At 36.6% G+C, this 21,460-nt stretch overlaps 1 protein-coding gene across 16 annotated transcripts in view; it reads left to right on the top strand.

The window, feature by feature from the left end:
* LOC142348197 (uncharacterized) overlaps positions 1 to 21,460 on the top strand; it is a 103,296-nt gene that overhangs the window by 36,075 nt on the left and 45,761 nt on the right. For 14 of the 16 annotated variants that reach the window (XM_075399443.1, XM_075399456.1, XM_075399448.1 and 11 more), the window contains 10 exons: positions 8,049 to 8,287; positions 8,801 to 8,942; positions 9,196 to 9,213; positions 10,553 to 10,735; positions 16,024 to 16,173; positions 16,578 to 16,692; positions 16,934 to 17,316; positions 17,645 to 17,662; positions 20,668 to 20,978; positions 21,307 to 21,420. In XM_075399443.1, the coding sequence (XP_075255558.1) occupies positions 8,049 to 8,287; positions 8,801 to 8,942; positions 9,196 to 9,213; positions 10,553 to 10,735; positions 16,024 to 16,173; positions 16,578 to 16,692; positions 16,934 to 17,316; positions 17,645 to 17,662; positions 20,668 to 20,978; positions 21,307 to 21,420 (1,673 nt within the window). The remainder of the gene's footprint in view (positions 1 to 8,048; positions 8,288 to 8,800; positions 8,943 to 9,195; positions 9,214 to 10,552; positions 10,736 to 16,023; positions 16,174 to 16,577; positions 16,693 to 16,933; positions 17,317 to 17,644; positions 17,663 to 20,667; positions 20,979 to 21,306; positions 21,421 to 21,460) is intronic. The other 2 variants (XM_075399445.1, XM_075399444.1) reach the window with 2 other exon arrangements.

The raw sequence follows: 21,460 nt of genomic DNA, 5'->3' as shown, positions 1-21,460 counted from the left end.
ATCAGCGCTTGGCTTTAAAATACGTCGAACATGTCGAGTGATGTCTTTTCAAGAATATTGAATAAAATGAAACATAGCATGAGCTATATTACTGACCCCGAACAGAATTGTTTTAAAAGGAGTTGGTTTCCTTGTATGTATTTTTATCCCGAAATGCCGTAAAAAGTTCTGTCTCAGATAACGTTATTAAATTTTTGATTATTTTGATGTCTAGTTTTGCAAAAGAATTGAGTAACTTACGCGCTCGCGTTACCAAAGATTTCTTGTTTGTTGATTTCGCTAAGAGTCTAAGTTCAGTATTTAACTTTATCACTCAAAAGCTTCTAATCCAAAAATAATTCTGAGTGTGATTTTTTGACCAGTGCATTTTTAAATTTCAGTTATTTTCGCAGCGCCAGACGATAAGCCTTCATATTGCAGAATTGGTTGAACAAAGTTTTTACAAGAGTTGCTTGACTGAAAAACTTTTTGAAACTAAAAATTAACACGCAATTGTCTACTGTAACACCCATTTATTTCATCGTTTCTGTATTTATTATTGAAAATGTTTTTAGACAACTTGGTTTTTTAGAGTTGATTTCCAGAATTTAACATTCGTCATTTTTAATTTTTGGCTCGTTTTCCTCCATCCAGTGGCCAATTTTATGGAAAGCTTTTTCCTGGTGTTCTCTCAGTGAGTATTATATTGAGATATCGTCGGATATGGTTTGGTTGTATTGTTTTTGCGCGCAGATCGTTAACATAAATTAAATAAAGAATTGGTACCAGTACTGACCCCTGAGGAACACTGCGTTTAATGGCTCTTGTTTCTAAATAATCAATTTGATATGCAAGAAAATTATTTCTTTTAAATATGTTTTCAAAAGGCCAAAAAATGTACTTTAAATTCATTTATATCAAGTTTTTTAGTAACATCGCTTGTTCGAGGGTCTCAAATCTTTTTCCGAGTTCAAGAAACACGCATTATGTTTTATTATTGTTCATTTTATATCGCATAACAACTGAGTAATTGCCTCGGTATTACGTTCTTTTAATTCTCAATGCGTAGGGATTAGCACTTAGAACTTGGATTAGATCAGATTAGATTTGAGTTCCGAAACGCTGTACAAAAAGTACAGTGCATTGGTACAATCAGCGCTTGTCATTAAAATAGGTCGGAACCTATCGATTAATGTGTCTTTCAAGAATATTGAATGAAATAAAACCTAGCATGAGCTATATTACTGACCCCTAACATAATTGTTTTAAAAGGAGTTGATTTCCGTGTATGTATTCCGAAGTGCCGTAAAAAGTTCTGTCTCAGATAACGTAATCAAATTTTTGATTTTGATGTCTAAGTTTTGCAAAAGAAATGAGTAACTTACGCGCTCGCGTTACCAAAGAATTCTTATTGTTTGTTGATTTCGCTAAGGGTCTAAGTTAAGTTCTTTAACCTTTTCACTTGAAAGTTTCTCTAATTCGAGTTTGTTAATTGCATTATTCGAAAAACAGTGTGTTCAATCTTGTCTAAGATAGTACTTCGTTTTACTTCTAATTGCGTAGGGATTAGCACTTCATTCTTTCGAAACAATGGCGTAACGGCCTGGAAATTTAAATTTCATCTTCCAAACACTTTGCCAAGTACAGGAGATATTGATCTGTGTTTTTTAAATTCGTTTCGAAAGCTTTTTTGTGAAAAGGTATCACCTTGGACGTTTTCTGTATTTCAGAATAGATGGCAAATTCAGAAAGTACATGGGTTCAAAACATGTGAATAAAGTTACATAAGGTCTCGGCAATCTCTCACATTTTACCCTTTCCAGTATTACGTTACTGATTTCGAAACATATGAGCAGTTTGTCTTTTAGGCCTTTTATTCTTTTATAAACTTCAGTAGCAGTGGTGTCTGAACGTACACACTCCTTCGGAACCTCTTTCTCTTACTTGAAAGGTTTTGGTCTGCTGATGCTCTGCCATTTTTTGACATTTTTTTTTGAATTTAAGAAAACCGTCATTTAGTTCACTTGGATTGAGTTGACATTTTTTGACATTTTTTCATCTTTTATTTTTTTGACAAAATTGACAAACTTGTTTCGGCTAACTTACACGTAGATGAAACCTTGTTACATTTCCCTTTATTTCTTTTTTTTACTCGTCAGTTCTTATCTTGTACTGTGCAAAGCAAACTTCGGAATTCTTTGTTGAGATTTTGAATATTCTGGGATACAAAAATATTCCTCCTTGTGTTCTACTTATAGATATTTATTGTAGACAAATACGGAATGATAATCTGCTATGGGACTTTTATCGACGCGTCAATCTCTTGTACTGTTTTGAAAAAGGTCAATTGCTGTCTGTGAAAGAGGTGCTGCACGTGCTACTAAGTTCACGTTTATTAAGTTTAGTCCGAAATATGACAACAGTGCAATTAGTTTTGATCTGTTTCTGTTTCGTTTTTGAATATAACTATATTAAAATCCCCGCAAAAGATGTGATTGTCTGTACTTACTTACTTCTAATATTTACTTTTATTTACTACTACTTAAAATTTGTACTTTTCGAATACTGCTCATAATCTTGTTTATCATCTTTTTGTCTAATAAAAACACTCCTAATCCTCTACCAATTCTGTCGCGATTGTATCTATCAATTCGATTACACGTTGAAAGACTATTTGCTCCAACTTGGATATCATCATTGGTCCGGCTTTTTGTTAACTCAATTACAAATGGTTTCTGGTCTATGTCTTCCAAATAAACTTTAAGTTGTTCAAAATTTTGTCTCAGTGATCGTATATTCAGGAGGCAGATTTTTGTCGCTCATTCCATTCGTCTCTCCTGTTCGTTGTTTCTTGATTATCTCTTTTAAATGTGTGCTATGCAAAAAAAAAATAAAAAAAAATTTTATTCCTCTTTTCCACACTTCGCTTATTCACTTTTTCCTCTCCTTCCCCTTTCCGTTCTTCCCTTGTTTTCGTTCCCCATCCGTTTTTGCGAAATAAAAATGGTTGGGAAACCAATTGTAGGGGAAAAATAAAAACTGTGTCCGCGGAAGTCGCAGAACTGTTTTGATTTTGTGATCTTCTTCATCTTGAGCTCCACTTTCCGCGGCAGTCGCAGATTAGGCGCCTTTATTTGTCGGGTTCACCTTAATTTTTTATGCTTTTCTTCTTCTTCCTACTTGCTTTTAAATAAAAATGTTAGTAAAGTTGACTTTTTAATTGCTTCTACCTTTTTATATGAAAATAAACAATAATAAACAAAATATTTTTCATGTTCTTGAATATGTGTTAACTACTCCCAAACGAATTTGGTTTGCAACTTTAACAGAAAAATCCTATTTTTACTTATTTTTATGCCTGACGAAAATGCACCTGACGTAATTTTTAGTGACAAAATTACGCCTGAAAGAATTATATGGTGTCTGGTAACAGATTGTTTTGTCAATTTTTAGAATAAACTGAACACTTCATCGTTGCGAAGCGATTAAGATATACTTCGTTTCAACATTTTTTAAGTCGTTAGCTGCATTTTTGTTCTCACCGTTTGAACAGGCTTCAAGGAGTCAAAGTGCATTCTTTCACTCACCTCGAACAGAGAGGACGTGAGATTATCAGAAGGCTTTAAAAAGTGAATGATTGTAGCATTTGAAGATTGATTTGAATTTAGCTATTCAAATTTACTCATTGCTGTCAAACAAAGTTTTTAGCGATTATATTAGTCCTATTGGTCTTTTTTATGCAATTTTTCGCTTGACCGATTTTTGTCTGACACATCTGACTTTTCGTTCTCAAAAACACGATAAACAGGTGGCGCCCAGCGATCACTCTTAGAGCCTTTCAGCGCACTAGTCTCCAAATATGCGATTCACAAACTTTCGGAGACTGTATGGTGTGAAGGGCGTTCTGAAAAGTTGACCCCCCCACATACTATCAGCCCCTCCGCCACATCAGCCTCAACTACTTCACCCCCATCCCTGCACATTGTTCAGGCAGTAAGGGCCCCTTCAATTAAGCTAAAGCTAGCCTCACTAAACCGTGGCTAGCTACTGACGAAGCCAACAGGTCGTTTGAGAGCTATTAGCCCGACGTTAGTCGGTTATGTTCTCCGTACTCGAGGACTTAGTTGTCAAAATTCTTTCAGTTCTCTGCAATAGTTCTTGTGCAATTGTTTTGTTTTTTAAATAAGATAATTTGGAATTGCTCTGTGCCATGCATAGCCTCACGCGAGCCTTCTTGCATTTTTGCTTTGTTTTTTTTTTACACTCGAAAGCTATGAAGGGTTGATGAAAATCTTTTCACTGTGCAATGCCTTAACGTACCTTTTTGCAATAGGCGTTTAAAAAGAAGCGCAATTTTTGCGCTTTATTAAACTTTTAGGAAGTGGATGTCAATTTTTGAATCAGTCACGAATCATTGCTTGTCTGCTTATTTTGTGGAAAGATTTGTAGCCTTTTTCGTTTAAAAATCTTTATATTTTTTTGCAATTTAGAATGCGGTTCACGGTCTTTCTAGTGGAGTCAATTATTCATTTTTAAAGCTGCTTTTCAGAATCTAGTCATTTAAGATTTGCGAAAACCATAGTTTAATAGCCTCATATTCGAAAGATTTATTCAAGTACGATAAATCTGTTCAGGATTTTTTAACGAATGTTCTTTTCAAAATCTCACTCTACTTTGGGAGACAATTTAAGTCCTTGTAATTTCGGCTGTAAGCAAAAACGAAAAAAATTGAGAGAAGCATATTATAATCGAAGTTCTCTTGATGAAGCTATAAATGTTTTTAAAGAGCCACTATTTTTGAAATATTCGAATATCCTAGCAGTTACTTTGAAACAATATTGCTGGAAATACTGTTCATAAATGTATCTATTCCTCAAAATTAATTTCTGTACTGCCTGACAGAGAATTGTTTTGTTCTTTTTGGTGATCGTCTATCCCCCTCAAGCAGGCTTTATTTTTCACGAATTGTTTGTTTGTGCGTACATCCGTAATTCAATCAAATCGCCTTTGTGTCATAACAGCTAGCCATTTCTGATCCTTACACAAAAGCTCCATATCATAACAATTTTTCCATTGCATTTCCCTTTTTTCCACTTTTTTCCATGGTGTAGTTTATAATAAAGTTATTTCCTTTGAAGTCATCGTTTATAATTTCTGTTCTCGCACTTGTAATATGGCATATACGTATAGTTCTTCTTCAATGACATTTTATCGTATCAAACCTTATCAGCGAAAGGTTAGCTAACCTTTTAGTTACTGAGTTATAATGAATAATTCACTGCAAATTTCAAAGTTGATTGACAGACGTTTTATCAAAATTTAAGACGTGTGTTGTTTTAAGATTACTATCACTAGTTGTTTACGAACTCAATATCCGGAAATGTTTCCGGTGCTTCCTCTTTAGGGCAAAGACTTCTTCAATTGCGGAGATTTTTTAAGTCGCGCGTTTTTATTTTACATCGAGACTTTTTTACTTGATCGAAAAATCATGCTGAGAAGTACACAAACCATTTTCATTTTCCAAATATTGAATGAAATTATAAAGCACGCGGACAGTTTTTCAGTGGTCTCAAGTCATGAATTTTATCCACCGCAGTCTAAATTAAAAAAAAAACTTTGTTGACCGATTTCAGATTCCGATTCAATTTTTTTGCTCTGTTCCTGTGTTTTGCGGTGATCTAAATTGCTTTCTGTAGGATTTTAAGCAGTAATTTGCATTGATGGAAATTTACTATGGATGGTCTTATCAAACGATGGTCTTATCAGATGAAAGTAGGCTTCGTAGAATAGGGACGCGGACTATCCTTCAGAAATAATGCATCCGTTGTTAGTTGTTAATGTTCACAGCGCAGAAAAAGTAACAGAGTTGAATAAAATTGATTTATTTTTTCATTTTGTTGTCTTTCATTCATTGAAAAACGTATCTTGAGTGTTGAAAAGTGAAGTCATCAATTCAACTTTATTACAATTCAAAGAATTTGAATTGTATTGGGGCGCTGTCTTTTTTTTTAAGATCTGTTCACACATTTTTATGATTTTTGAAGTCAAATTGGAGTAGTGATTTTGCTCACGCCGAAACAGGAAGTGGAGCGAAAAAGCAAGTGGTTTTGCGGCGTGAAATTTTTTCGCTCTAAATTTAAAGTAGAGTGAGAAAACGGTGATTGAACAAAAATTCGTTTTCTCGCTAGTGGTTTTTTGTTCACATGCGGCAATTTCAATTTGATTTTTACTGTTTTTTCGATTTTTTGGATCGGATTTTTTTCTAAATGGTTGTTCCAATCCATTCATAGTCCGTTCTAGGTCTAGTTTTCTGTTTAGTCAATGAAAATTCTTTGAATTGTACGTCAGGACTTGTCCTGCTATGTTTTTTCTTTATTGAAGCATTGGAAGTCAATGGCGTTCACTTGACCGGGATCTAATTTACAGGATGGCCATTGTGTTCGAATTAAGTGTATCGTCTTTTTCTAACTCAATGCTTGTGAAGGGATTCGATGCAGAACTCTTTGTTGATCCGCCTTTTATCCTCTTCTGTATCTTTGCGTAATCATTGTTGTGCAGTTTCTAAAGCTGTTAACAGCCCAGCTCAGTTGTTTTCCTGGTAATCTACCGCCAGTTTTAATTTCGATGCTATCGTTTCAGATGAAATTAAATATATATCTTCTTTGCTCAACCCTTGCTAATTGCTCTCCAGCAAAGTTTGTGGCAAGTATATTAGTCCGGTGGTTTTTTATGCAACTTTTTGCTTGACCGATCTTTTGTTTTTATCCCTTTTCACTTTGCGTCATTGACGGGATGAACAGGTAACGCTCGGTGGGCATTAAGTTGCCTAAGTATGAAATTCAACGAAACTGTTTCGAGGAGACAATTGCCCAATGTGAAGGGTGGTTCTTAATCTTGAAAGTGTGACCCCCTCAGTCAGCCCCGCCCCCAACTGAGCCCCCACTCTGGTCCACCCTCTACCTGGCGATTTTTGAATCCCCTCTCGTCTAATTCTACCCCCGCCTCTTGGCTCCATTTGTTTTTTTTTTTCACATTAATGATCACTATAACCTTCGTTGAAGCCTCTAAAGAGCGTTTTGGCTCCTAACTGGTGTCCAACTGTTAGTCTGAATTCGCTATTTATTGCTTAAGATGCGCAGTCGGTTTGTACAAGAAGCGTGAGCTCGGGTCTGTTTGAGGTATCTCAGGTAAAATCTATATAAGTAAGACACTGAGTACGGTTCCGTGGGTCAAAACTATTAAATTACCTAGGCATGAACCTAATAGACATGAGCGCGAATAGTGGGCGCAAGGGGCAACTAGCCCCGAAGCAAATTAGGAATTTAAGTTAAAAAATATCTACTCAGTAAGGTTGTTTTTGAAACAGTTTTCTAATTAACCGAATAGTCAATATTCTGAAGCTTTTCCACTTGGACCCTCTAGTGAAAGATGTTACACCTTTGGAGGGTACCCTTTGATACGAGTCTATAATGGTATTTGTTGATGTTTTTTCGCTTATATCCTTGTAACCTGAATCAAAGAAGTAAATTCTTTCTTTCACACCCCAAAAACTTGGACACAATCACAACAATATAATCGAGACACCGCCAGTCGTGCGAGTGCTATTCATTCTGTGTTAGTCGCTTTTTAATTGCTGTTGAATGAAGCAATATTGTAAACTTGTCTTTTTTGTGAAAATTTTCCTTGTGGAATGACTTTTTACGCATGACTTCTTGATATAATTTGCGCGATCTAAATTGCTCTCAATCAAGAAATTAAGTCCGTAGAGAACACCAAATCGTACAAATATAAAGGAAATTGCGAATACGTGTTTGCGTAATGGTTAAGGTCGCAGACTAGCATCCGGAGATCACGGGTTCGAGTTCTGGAGATCTTAAGTTCTCTAAGCTATATCTCTGAATTGAATTGCACTGCCTGTGGTTCGAGAGCAGTTGGGCTGACGTTTTTCGGTCTATATTGTTAATACTCCCGGCATAATCTTAAAAAAAATTTTGAAGGTCTCTTTGAGAGATTGCAATTAAAATCTCGACAATTTAAAAAAGTGTAGACAAATTATTGCTGTTTTTTAGGAGCTGGTCAACGAAAAGTTACGTCATCAAGACCTCCAATCGGAAATGGAGAAAGTGAAGAATGACTTGGCTGATAAAGAGAGCAATCTGAAGTTGCAACAACACAAGAACCTTCTGCAACAACAGTCTAGTAACAGCAGAGGCTCAAGTCCCAATACGTCATTCAACAATGGCTCTATTATGATATCCAACAGTTTGCTTGATGTGAAGGATAAACGGATCAAGGAGTTAGAGTCACTGTAAGTTGAATTGTTTCAAAGAAACTGAAATTTGAAACGGGATCTATTCTGTTTTGCCCCCCCCCCCCAAAGCTTAGTCGGCATTTAACTTCTGCAATCCCCACGCGCACGTGCTCTTTTTACATATTAACTTTCTATATAACAATATATAAATTGTATTCGAGGGGTATAAAAAAACTCAGGGGGGGGGGGGACAGAATAGATCCTTGAAATGTTTTATCGTTTCCCTTTAGCCCTTTGTGAACAAATCTATTTTTGAACTTGCTTGAAAAAATTGTGCTCGGATTTGGTTCACAGTAGAACCAGCAGTAAAACAGTGCCTAGTATAGCCAGTACAGTACCAGATACTAGTTCTTATAAACTTGGTTAAATTGCGAACAGTGTGATTGACGATTGACCATGAGTTTGATGAAATGAAAATGAAAAATAAGAAAACATGAATGAGCTAGCTCATGCTGTTCAAAAAATAATTTGAAAACGTCAAATTTGAGTTCAAATGTCTTTGTGTTCCAGTCTGGCTCAGAAATCAGCGGAAAAAGATACAATTCAGCAAGAGCTGGAAGTCCTGAGGAAACAGCTGCCCAGTCGACAGAACTCTGGAGGGTCTGCTTCCAGTCAGGGCGTAGGAGGACTTGTCCTGCCCGGATTAGATGATGTAAGTCTAAACTTGTGCGAGATCGTCATTTCTTTGGTTTAATTGTTATTTTTTGTGTCATTTCTTAAAATTAAATTAACTCAATAAAATTTTACATCCATGTATTATGGTCTTTCTTTCCAATTTCTTCAATCTGATTGAAGCAATTCTTTCTGAAGCGTTGAGATTTTTAATGTATGCATTTTTTTGACATTTGTGTGGGGTGTACTCTTTCATGCGAGAATCAAGTTATTTCAAATTTGAACGATTTTAGCTTTATTGGGAAAGCAAGGTAAGTTCCAACTACTGCCTCTTACTAGGATACTCTTATATCTTAACTTGCTCTCATTCACATCCTAATGTTAAGACACTTGTTACTACCATACCCGATTTCGCATGAATAAAAAAGAAAAAAGGTCTTATCATCAAAATCAAAACATCGTCATCGGTCATGAAAGTTACAGCGCATCATTTGTCTAACAAAATGATTTTTATGTCGGTAACACGAATGGCTATCATATTATTGTCTACAGATGATGGAATACCGGCTTGGAAATTTCAATTAAAATATGGAGAATGCTAATGATCATGAGCATGAATTCGATTAATTAACTGTTGTTTACACAAATGTTGTTCAAATGACAAACTTCACTTTTGTTATAGAGAATATCATCACTAAAAAACTGTGCTGTCCTGAAGCAATCGTTATCACCATTTCTTGACCTAATGGTCAGCCATAAATGGTTACTTAATAAAGATTTAACCATAAAATCATCATCTCGATTTTTGCAGATGTATGAAGTTGGGTTTTAAAACCGTTTTTTTATTAACAGAACTATTAGATCGTTGGTGGAACTAAATGCATGTTTGTGTTAACTGCTGCTTTGATTCTTGAGGGCTGAAAATGATTGTGGATTTACTTTGAAAGACTCCGGATCTGTGGAAGTTTAGCAGTCCAATTAAGGAGAACTGAGTCTCAATTCGCTTGCCGAAATATTAGGAATCAATTGAAAATGGAAGTCGGGGCTGAATTTGGGTTTGATGATTCTTAGTGACCATTCAAAGAGCAACTATGGTTTAACAGTTACCATCCATTGTCCTTTGGTACGATACGATCTTCGTATGATTATAAAGAATTTATGCAAATATGTTAGTAATCATACATCGCACATGATATGTGGGAAGTCAGAAATCATAGAATGCTCGGATCTTTTCCGTTTGCAGCCCCCCTAGTACGGTATGCGCCCCCAGTTACAGAGCGCGTACTATTACATAGTAAATCATTATGTAAAAATATTGCACGTGCGTCTGGGGGGTGCAAGTAATATGTGCCCACTAAGCCGGGGGGGGGGGGGGCAGAAATGGAAAAGATCCCAATTTTAATTGACATTGTTACACTCTAATACTAATAAGGGTATGTTTAAACTATAACTGTCCTTCTCATCTCTCTTAAGGCTTCGTAAACACAATGAATGTATGAAATGCGCTTTATTCTAAAAGAAATAGGTTTTGTGGGGTGAGTAACCAGATCCGATTTTTGTATGATTACTAAGATTCATTTATCATGAGCAATATTGAGAGATTGTCTCATTTTTATTTTGTCCTCATATTATTAGCTTGTCCTTTTCCAGTTCAACGCTTTGGACAAAGAGCACGTTAGAGCCCGTGAGAGAATCGAAAGTCTAACTCAACAACTGGACGCCAGACAGACCGAGATGAATGAACTGCTCTCTGTCAAATACAGACACGAGGGACAGATCGAAGCGTATAGAAAACAGTTACAGAAGACACATGCTGAAACTGCTAATATCCAGGTAATTCTCAAAGGAGATGTTGCATGAATGACACTATTTATACACTTCAGTTATTTGACGACGTCTGAGAATGTCGCTGGTAGGCTGTACCTACCGCCCTTAAATTTGTGTTGTTTTAACACGTGCACGAGGATATATACACCCATATGGTTTGCAACTTTAACGGAAAGATCCTAATTTTTTTACTGATTTTTGACAAAAAATACACCTGAAAGAATTATATGGTTTCTGATAACAGAATGTTTTATGTCAATTTCTAGAATAAACGGAACACTTCATCGCCGTGAAGCGATGACGATATTTTTGATTTCAATATGTTAAGTCGTTTGCTCCATTTTCTTCTGATCTTTTGAACACGCTTCGAGGAGTCAAAGCGCATTCTTTCACTCACCTCTGCTTCTCAGCAACTGAATTTGAGTGTATGATAACTTGTCAATCGAGTTTTAAATTTTTTGGTCATAGATGACCCGCCTAAAACAAAAATTTAGAACAACTCACAACAAAAATTACTTGGCGCTGAATCATAAGAAATCTAAATTGAGAGCTGTAATAAAATCGAACAGAGAGGTTAATTGAGATTATCACAAGAGACGGCCATGCTGGTGTTCGCGGGTTTGAAGCCCCCGAGTCATTTTTTGCCCCCCCCCCCCCCCGCCTGTCGAGCGAAAGCTAATCATCAGATCCTAGTCGGTTATGGTTTGAACAAATGTCCCAACAGCCTATTTCAGAGTTATTGTCTGGAAATCTTCGGGCTATGTTATATTGAGATTTGAGTACTATTTGAATTATATCGCTTGATTTGAAAGATGACTGTCGGCTCAATTTATTCATTTCATCTCGTTTTTCAAAGAATTTGCCGTGATTGGTGACCATTTCTTTTCTTTTCCATTGAATGTTTCGTCCACTAGTGTTAAATCTTTGAGTTTGATTTCTAGTTTGATTTCTTGCCTCTGTGCTTGCTTTCTCTGAGTCCCTTCTGTGACTTGCATTGACGTTCGTTCTTCCTGTTTCTCTCATTCTCTCTCTCTCTCTCTCTCTCTCTCTCTCTCTCTCTCTCTCTCTCTCGCTCTCTCTCTCTCTCTCTTTCTCTCTCTCTCTCTCTCTCTCTCTCTGTGTGTGTGTGTGTGTATATCTCAGTTTTTTCTGTTTTACCTCTCCTTTTCATCTTCTTGGAGTTGACCGTCTCTTCTGTGACTTACTTTGAATTTGGTTCTTTCCTTCTATATCTCTCATTCTCTCTCTCTCTCTCTCTCTCTCTCTCTCTCTCTTGCTCGCTCGCTCTTTTCGTTGAGTTATTTTTTAATAGCCGCACAGCGATAGCTGGGGCTATTATTGGCCTTCTCTTGTTTTTTTACAATTCAAAGAATTTGAATTGTATTGGTGCGCTGTGTTTTTTTTTTAAGATGTGTTCACACATTTTTTAATGACTTTGATCATTCAAAACGGGATAAACAGGTAAAGCCCAGCGGGCATTAAGTTTCATTGGAGGCCCAAAGTGGGCTTTAGTAGTCCTTAAATTTTTAGTTGCCATAGAATAGGTTTCAACCTTTGACTATCACAAATTGTAGCAATTTTTTTTAATAAATTCGCATTTTTTTCAGGTTTTTGAAAATTTTCATCTTTTTTTTAGTTTTTCCAGTTTCAGGGTCCAGGCAATCTCCTCTGAGATTGGTTAATAGGGCACTGCATGGTATCTAGTAACAATGGAATGCTTTTTAACTTTCTCGAATTTTAGCATTTTTTTTGATAAGATCTGCAATTTTTTTTAAGGTTTCCTAAAGTTTTTGTCAATTTTTGATATTCGTCCGTTCTCAAGTGCGAGAAAACCCCTTCCAAGTTATGATAAAAAGTTACTGCATGGTTTTTGGTTTCAATGGAATTCAACAATTTAACCTTTCGACTTATAGAAGTTTTTTGATAGAATTTGCAATTTTTTTCAATTTTTTTTAAAACAATTGTATTTTTTTCTTGCCTCAGTAGCCAGGTAACCTAATCCAGGGTCTGACAGTATGTTACTGAATAGAGGGCAATTGAATGGCTTTCAACATTTTAATAGAACGAATTTCTATTTTTTGAAGTTTGAAATTTTTTCTAAAAATTATTGCCTATCGATCTGAGCCAATGAGTTTTTTAAAGCTTGGAATTGGGTTACTGGATAGCCTCTAGAGAATCAGAATTGATGCTGAAGATCTTTATATCACAATTTTCACCGACATCCTTATAATTTGCAATTGATTTCTTTTCTAAATTTTTTGTTCATTTTCGAGTTAATCGATCTTCAAGGGCCAATGAATATTTTTAAGGTCCTGCAGATATAATACTGGACCGATTTCAGAAAAGAAAATTGGTTTTGAACATAATTTTGGAATAGGTGTTTTTTAAAGGAAAATGTTTGGCCTTAGGTTTAAAAGCTTCAAGAGTTTTAGCAATGAGTAATTAATTTCGATTCTTTTAGTTTCTCATTTTTTGATGATTTTTGTGTTCTGGCTGGCATTGTTCAATTGATTTGCACAATTGATCTGAATTCTTTGAATTGTCTCACAGGACTTGTCCTGCTATGTTTTTTATTTCGTCGTCATGATTTTTGTTACGACCATATGACGTCACAGCCACTTTTTGTTCATTCGTTCATGCAATTTCAACTGAATTGCATGTTTGACGTCATTTTTCGCTCTTAGTGGAGCGAGTTTTTTTTGTTCATGCGCGTGATTAAATTTTTGGTCACACTTGACTTACCTCACTCTCAAAAATGACTTCCTCACTTTGAAATTGACTTTTATTTACTTTAATTCAAAGAGATAAGGTCAAATGGGTGTGTGTCACTCTAAATGAAGGTTATTTGAGATCAGCCAATAGAGGCAGCAATAACTTATACAGAGTTTTAATCAAAATATAACACATCAGCCTTCAATGAAAAGACGAATTTTTTTGGTCTTTCTTTTACTGTTTTTTTAGACTGCCGATCTACAAATCTATTGCGGCTATTTTCTGGCAATCCGAAGCCATGTTTTTACTTTAGCCTTCTTTTTTTCTTTTTGCCTTCCTTTCTTTTTATAGCTGCGAAGCTGTAAGGTGAGTGGAGCTATATTGCGGTGTCTTTGGTTTTTTTGTTTTGTCTGACGCTCTTCGTGTGACATTTGTTCACACAGCAAAGCTGAAAAAGTCAAATTTTCTGATTGACTCCCTCCTCTCACTGACGAATTTTGCGCGCGTGACATCATGACGTGTAATAAAGGTCCCTAATGAAAGGGTTTCTGCGCAATTAATTTTAACAAGCTTCATTAATTTATCGTTGAATGTTTTTCACATAGCTTTTTGAGTGGCGTCGATACATTTTTCAACTTATATCTATCTGTTTCTATCTCTATTATATGGCCCGCAAGTGTATTGCTTTCGCAGCTATTCCGGCCATTTGCCGGCTCTGTTCTTTCTTTTGTTCGTTTAGTCTCTCTGTCTTTTTTGCTTCCTCCTTTTTTGCCTTCTTCCTTTCCCCCTTTTGTCTGTCCCTGTCTATCTTTTTCTGTCCTGTCTTTATTTCTTTCTCGTTATTAATTGCTCTCAAACGAAATTTTAGCAATTATATAAGTCCTGTCGGTCTTTTTTCATGCGATTTTTCGCTTGACCGATTTTTCGTCTGACGCTTTTGATTTTCGTCCTCAAAAACGGGATAAACAGGTAGCGCCCAGCGGGCATTAAGTGCTCTTAGAGCCTTTCAGCTCTGTTTCAGCTCAAACTTTTTGAGACTTTTACTTATACTTGGTGTGAAGGGCGTTTCTTAGAGGTTGAGACCCCCCCGTGTTGACCCCCCACCCCCACTATTGCCTCCACCCCCCACCGCGCTTCCCCCCCCCCCCAAACCAGTGTTGCTGCCCCATCAGCCCCCGGTGCACCCCCCACCCGTGGCTAGCTACTGACGAAGCCAACCGGTCTAGCTACTGGCGAAGCCCTTTTGGTCTGATCTTTTTTCGCTGATCGCTGATTCTCTCCTCTCTGTCTCTCTCTCTCTCGCTCGCTCTCTCTCTCTCTCTCTCTCTCTCTCTCTGTGTGTGTGTGTGTGTGTGTGTGAGTGTGTGTGTGTGTGTTTGTTTGGTTTGTCACATCTTTCTGTTCTGTTTTCTCTTTCCTTTTCTCCATTTTTGTTGTTATTCAGCTAGCTTTTACTCACTCTCCTGCTCTTTGTTTCTTGCCTGTATCTCTTTGTATCTTTTTTCCTGTCGCGTTTTTTCTTTTTGTCTATTTCCTCATTGCTCTCTGTTTCCTTTCTTTGTATTTTTCGTTCGTTCGTTCTCTCTCTCTCTCTCTCTCTCTCTCTCTCTCTGATTCGTTCTTGTTCTTTCTCGATTTTTTTTTACATTGGTTCGTCTCCTCTGTTTCTGTCTGCTGTCTTCCCCCCCCCCCTTTTCTTTACTCTCAGTGGACTATATTTCAAATTCGTGAACTCATAATTCTGCATATTTGGTTCCTCAATAAGCATCATATTACAACAGTACTAATGAAGAGCGCGGTAAAGTGGCCCGTAAAACTCTTTAAAGAAAATGGGTTGCTAAAGTTGATTTGTTTGCAAAAAAGACTTACTAAAATTTTTTCACTAAGAAGGGCATTGATGAAAGTGTTTCAATGCAAAAAAGGTCGGTAGCTAATAACAAAAAGAAGTAAGTTCAAGTTTTGCTTAGAATATATCAGCCCTAAATTGGATGAAACGTGGGACTCTTTGTTTGCCGCAAAATTGATTTAGATGGAGCGTGAAACATTTTCTTGATGTTTACATCAATCAAGATTTTTATTATGTTCAGTTTTTAGATGGATTTTAGATTTTTTTAAATATAATTTTCTCTAATTTATTTTACCTGAACTATTTTTAGATGATTATTCCCATTTTTAATTATTGTTTCCAGAAATTGTTGATTGAGAACACGATTCCTTTTTCCGGTCAATATCAAGTGATTTTTTGGGCTGCCAATGTGCTAGTTTTCAATTGCTCTGAAACAAAGGTTGTTTTTTACGACTAATTTTGTGTAATAATTTGACATTTTTTTTCTTAAAACAGGATAAACGGGTATACAACGAGGTCAATAATTCATCTCTCTCTACCAAATTTTCCCCATATTACCCCCCATATAAGTTTTTTAACCCCCCATATTACCATTGCATGTTGTTTGTTTCCATCGTCGTTCAATTCCAAGTGAGGTTATCTGGATCAGTGGCATTTAATGTCCGGCAGTCTTTAAGGCACGTTTTATTGTGACTATCAGTTAGAAATCAGTTTTTTGAGCCATGATAATTTGCAGGTGGAGTTGTCAACGTTGAGAAGTGAGAATGCCTCATTGAAGACACAGTTTGTAGATGAACAATCCAAGTGCACGAGGATCGACCACCAGCTCAATGTGAGGACGAAGGATCTCGAAAATGCACAGTCTGCCTATGAGCAATTGCTACAGGTACAACAATTACTTACTTCTGAGTACATTATGGTCATCTGAATTCGGATTTTTTCGAGTGGCTGGTTTAAAAACAGTGGAAGCTTATAACATGTTAACATGCGTTTTAATATCAACCAGGAGAAGAAGTGAAACGAGTGAGAATTGAGCTACAAATATTTTCGTTCAAGAGCGATAAAGTGCACATTTGATTGTAGTTTTAGAGGGGACTTTGACTTATGTTAGAGATTTATTGACTTAAGTCAGGCGCCGACCCAAAAAAAATCGATTCCAAAAGGTGTTTTGCTAATTCTTCATCACATCGACCATTTTTGACCTTAAAAATTTCGTCTTGTAACTGAAACGAAAGTTGAGAAAAAAGTTGCTAAGCAACGTATTTTTTATGCGTGACTTGTGCGTTTCAGGGTAATGAGATGCTGCAGGCACTTCACTCTAACTTGTCTCATGACTATGAAGACAGGATGTCCCAATTCACACAACTCAAGAACGACCACAAGAAACTCACCAACACTCACAGAGGTACGTACAATGTATCATAGATCACATCATCAATTTGGGATATTCTATTATGGAAGATTTGAAATACATGTGGCACGATAGTTTTGACTAATTACAGATATGAGCTGTCTGTATAATGTATTGTGAAAAATGGGGCCTGACTCAACTTGAGAAGCTTCTAGTAAAGGATCAGATTCGTATGCTGTTTATTTTTCCTAAACGAGTTGGTTTTCTACTTGATTTAATGCCTTTAACTTTTCAGAGCTGCAAGACAAATACGATGTTCTGAAGAGCGAGAAAGAAGTGTTAGAGAAGCAGAACAGTTCACTCAAAGGTCAACGAGACGCTTTGATGACAAACGATTCCGGCAAGCAATCATCGTCAAGTATGGGAACCTCTTACGCCGAACTAGAAGAACGTCTTGACAACTTCAAAAAGTCCAATTCCAACTTGAAAATGATGAATGCAACATTAATGGAGGCGTTTGAGAAGCTGAAGAAGGAACGCGATGCTGCTGATTCAAAGCGAACAGAAAGCCGTCAATTGCAGCGAGAGAATTCAGAGCTGAGAAGCCAAGTGGTCAATTTGCACAGTTTTAGTGAAGAGTTAGAATTACAAAACACGCAAATGAAACGAGAGTATGATGTAAGTTATCTGCTTGTATGCGTCGTACCTTTTCACTAATGTGATTCGCTACTATCAATTGATGAGAGTCGGCTAGAAACTTCTGTATTTTAACTGCACTGTTTTGCATCACTGAACCGACGATGAATAATTTGAAAAGAATTTAGGATTTCGGCTCTCAATACATGAGAAATAATTTCAACCAAGTGCTCAATAGATAATTGTTCATATAATTTTTGGTCCATGCTGAAAATTATTACCTGCGAAAGCTTTAGGGCTTTTCAAAAAACCATAGATCATAAATTTGTTCTAAGACTTAATGAGCTAAGAAGATGTATATAATTTTCAGGAGGATCCGTTCAGAGCTGTAAGTGGATCGGTCTATTATAAATTTTGATAAATCTGATTGAACTCACTTTTCTTCCCACAGCAGGCGAAACCAATGTGGTACCATATTCAACCGTGATTGTTTTTCTATCGTTTTTGTCGCGTCGTTTCTGAAAGAATTTTAATTGCTCTCAATCGAAGTTTGTAGCAATCATATTAGTCATGTGATCTTTTTATGCGGTTTGTCGTCTGACGCTTTGACTTTTCGAGTGACTTTTATCGCGCTTGAGGTCTTGATTTTTGCGTGATCTTATTTGCTCTCTTTCAGAGTTAAATTTACAAACTTAATTCGAGGTGGTTTATTATTAGTCAAATCAAACGTGCGCAATAATTGGTTTCATTTAGTGGTCTGTAAAAAGCTCCACTATCATCTTTTTAAGCCTCTTGCTGCCTTTATACCCCTCCTCGACTACATCAAGGCGGCCAGAGGAACCTCCGCCGGTCGTTCGAGAGAAAACTGGCTGACCGTGGTCGGTTGTTTAATAGCCGCCTCAGCTTCTCAGCCGGCTATTATAGCGCTCCTATTTTTTTTACTATTTTTTACAAAAAATTTCGCTTTACCTTAGGTCACAATTTGCGTGAAATTTTGTTGACTTCTCGAGGCTAGTTTCACTTTTCTCACCCTTCTCACTCTTGAAAGTGTTTTCAGACAGCAATTGTTCAGCAAAGCAATTCAAAGAGTCAGTATCAAAGACGAAATCAGAGATAGAAACGGGATAAACCCATAAAGCCCGGTTTTAGATGCCCATTACTCGAAATTTGTTCTTAGTTACCATCTCTAATGATTATTGGTATTGATACTAGACCCTGTATTGTCTCACTATGAAACATGAGTATGTTTACCTTAAAAATGACGTCAAAATTTTTTGCACTTTAAAGTTGTTTGCGTGCAAAAATCATTATTTTCATTAGTTTTTTATCCTTTCAATCTCAATATTGGTTATGGGAATCAACGGTGGCTATTTTCCGACAATTTGCCGGGTATGTTTTTATTTCTTTCGTCAATTTGGCCAAGTTGTGATTATTATCATTAGAAAGCGCGTCAACAGTAGACCTTTTTAATGATATTTTTTCTGAGGGGTTATCAAGGATTAAATTGTGGATCTTCACTGTTTGTTTCCCCCCAGTAAGCTATGCACGCCCAATCACTAGATAGTAAATCAATAAAAAAACGTTCGGCACGTGCATCTGGGGATGCACATTGCTATATCATTGACGAATAATGTTATTTTCTGGTTAATTTTTAGTGTTTTTTGTTTTTTTTTTTTAGTGTTTTTAAGTTTCGATGAGTCCTTTTTTCTGTTTTGCGATTTTTTCTATGTTAATCTCTGGACTTGTCGTTCGTACGTCCATAATAGGGGACCTTTTCAAGGCTCCAAATTTGAAGATAGCTATTTTGTAACATATGAAAATGTTATTAATTTACTCTGTCTTTCTTTTTATACCGATGGATATCAAAATCAAGTTCATTGTGTTTTTAAATATGGTAAATTATAGATTTCTATTTTTATTATATTTCCCCTCGTGGATTGATCCAGCTAGCAGTGTTTTCTTAATCAATAAAAAAAAAACATTTAATCACGACAGAAATACCTAATTTTTTGGAGCATAGACTGTGAATGTGCAAGATTTAAGTACAGAAAATCCAGCTATTATTTGTTTGCCATGTAATTAGAATTTGAGTTTTAGGATCTGATTAAGTGCTCGCAAACAAAATTTTTAGCAATTATATTAGTCTTGCGGCCTTTGTTTATGCGATTTTTCGCTTGACCGATTTTTCGTCTGACCTTTTTGACTTTTCGTCCTCAAAATCGGGATAAACAGGTAACTCCAGGAGGGCATTTAGTTTTCTCAGAGCCTTTTGGCTTACTAGACTCTTTTTATGCGATTCATTGAAACTATTTTGGAGACAGAAATTCATGGCGTGAAGGACGGTTCTTAGAGTTTTGACCCCACACCCCTTCAATTAAGCCAAAGTTATCTTTCCTAGACCGTAGCGAGCTGCTGTCGAAATCAACCGCTGACCAGTCGTTTGAAAGCAATTCGCCCGATGTTAGTCGGTTATTTTTAGATTTTTTTTTTTGATTTTTATAACATCAATTTGATTTGCAGTTGAAGTGGTGATATTGAACACGCCAAAGCAGCTATTTGAAAGAAAACGAGTTATTTGAGTGCTAGACGTTTTTCATGTTTTTTATTGGAGAGTGAGAAAACGCATTTTTTGGGAGCATCTCCTTGCGTACATCAATATGAAATTTGTTTTTCAAATGGTTTTTCTAGATCGGTCGAGGTCTGAAATTTGAGTTTTTGATGAACGCTTATTGATTTGTCTTTTAGGACCAATCCTGTTTTTACAAAGAAATGAGCCGGGAAGACTAAGATTCATATCGATTCCAAAGCTGATGATTTCAACTAATGGATGTTTTAAATATTCGCCCTCGTTTTGTTACACAGTAGACTGTCTGCCCCTCTCTCACCTATAATTGATTATTTTTATAAAGGTGTTCACCTTAGCGTACAGTTAGAAATGGTAATAAGATTTTGAGCCTGATAACTAACCGATTTCTTGTCAATCACGGAATTCGGGATGTAATCCTTAAATCCTGGGACAAATTTATTATGCCGAACTCCAACAGCTCTGATAAATTGTCCATGAACTGCTAACAGGTTCAGCTAATAGTGTCACCTTCCGCAAGAAAGGGGATATTTTTGAAAATACGCCAGTTCCTTTTTTAAATGTCAAATTTATGTGTTTGTTTATTTGCTTAATTTATCCGCTAATGCAGCACGCTAGTCGAACCGGCACTATTCGCTTATTGATCTCTAAATTGCTATTTCTAATATCAGCTCAATTACGGCGGTGACTACAAATTGTTACATGGAAATCCTGTTAATTTTCAGCTAATAATTGAAATTTTACTATAACTGTTGCATTGTCGTCAGTGTAATGTTCTTCGTGCTAATGCTTTAATTTTTTTTGTTTAGCTTCTGAAAACTCACAGTGATCAGTTATCGCAAATGTGTATCGAATATGACGCACTTCACGAGCAGCTCCGAAGTCGCCAGTCGAGATCCCGACCCACTACTCGACCATCTACAATGAACAACCACCACCCTTCCACAGCTGTCGCCAACTGTGAATTCGAAGTGCCTCTTACGACTTCAGACACTGTCGCAGTAGCATCTAGCGGCTCGGTACTTTTGCCTGAAGAGGGAGAAACGAACACTGAGGATTTTATGTCGCAAGTGAGAACACCCTCGCTTGAACAGCTGGACGATGCTAATATCAGAATGAGGTAATTTTTGTCGGCCAAGTTTTGGTTAGGAGAGATGGTCAACTAGTCATTTCGTAAGATATGGCGAGGCATGACTCAGCAAATTAATGAATTAAGAGCAAACGGTAGATTTCTTAGCTCCTGAACAGAATTTCTTCCCCACTATACCCGTGAAGCGAATAATAGTGAAAAATACCGAATCGAATTTCCATCAGTATTGAATCATGAGACAGCGTTTCCAAATACAGTTAATGCGGCTTTAGATTTTTTTCAGTATGTTTCTCAGGAACATAATGAGTTTCTTTTAGTGGTTCTGTTATATGTAACATGTTGCTTTTTTGTGTTCCAGGCAGAAATTTGCAGACATCCAAAGTCAGCAGAGGAAGCTGTACGAGAACTCTGCCTTCGTCACAGCCACTCTTCCCCGATCCAACGCCACAGACTCCCCGAACCCTCATCGGAAGTAAGATTTCTTCAAATTGACATTTCGTAAGGATTTTCGG

Source organism: Convolutriloba macropyga, chromosome 10, assembly GCF_964194025.1.
Source record: "Convolutriloba macropyga chromosome 10, txConMacr16.3, whole genome shotgun sequence".
NCBI classification, from domain to species: Eukaryota; Metazoa; Xenacoelomorpha; order Acoela; family Convolutidae; genus Convolutriloba; species Convolutriloba macropyga.
The sequence above is the reverse complement of the archived record's forward strand: the minus strand, read 5'-3'. Positions and strand labels throughout refer to the sequence as shown.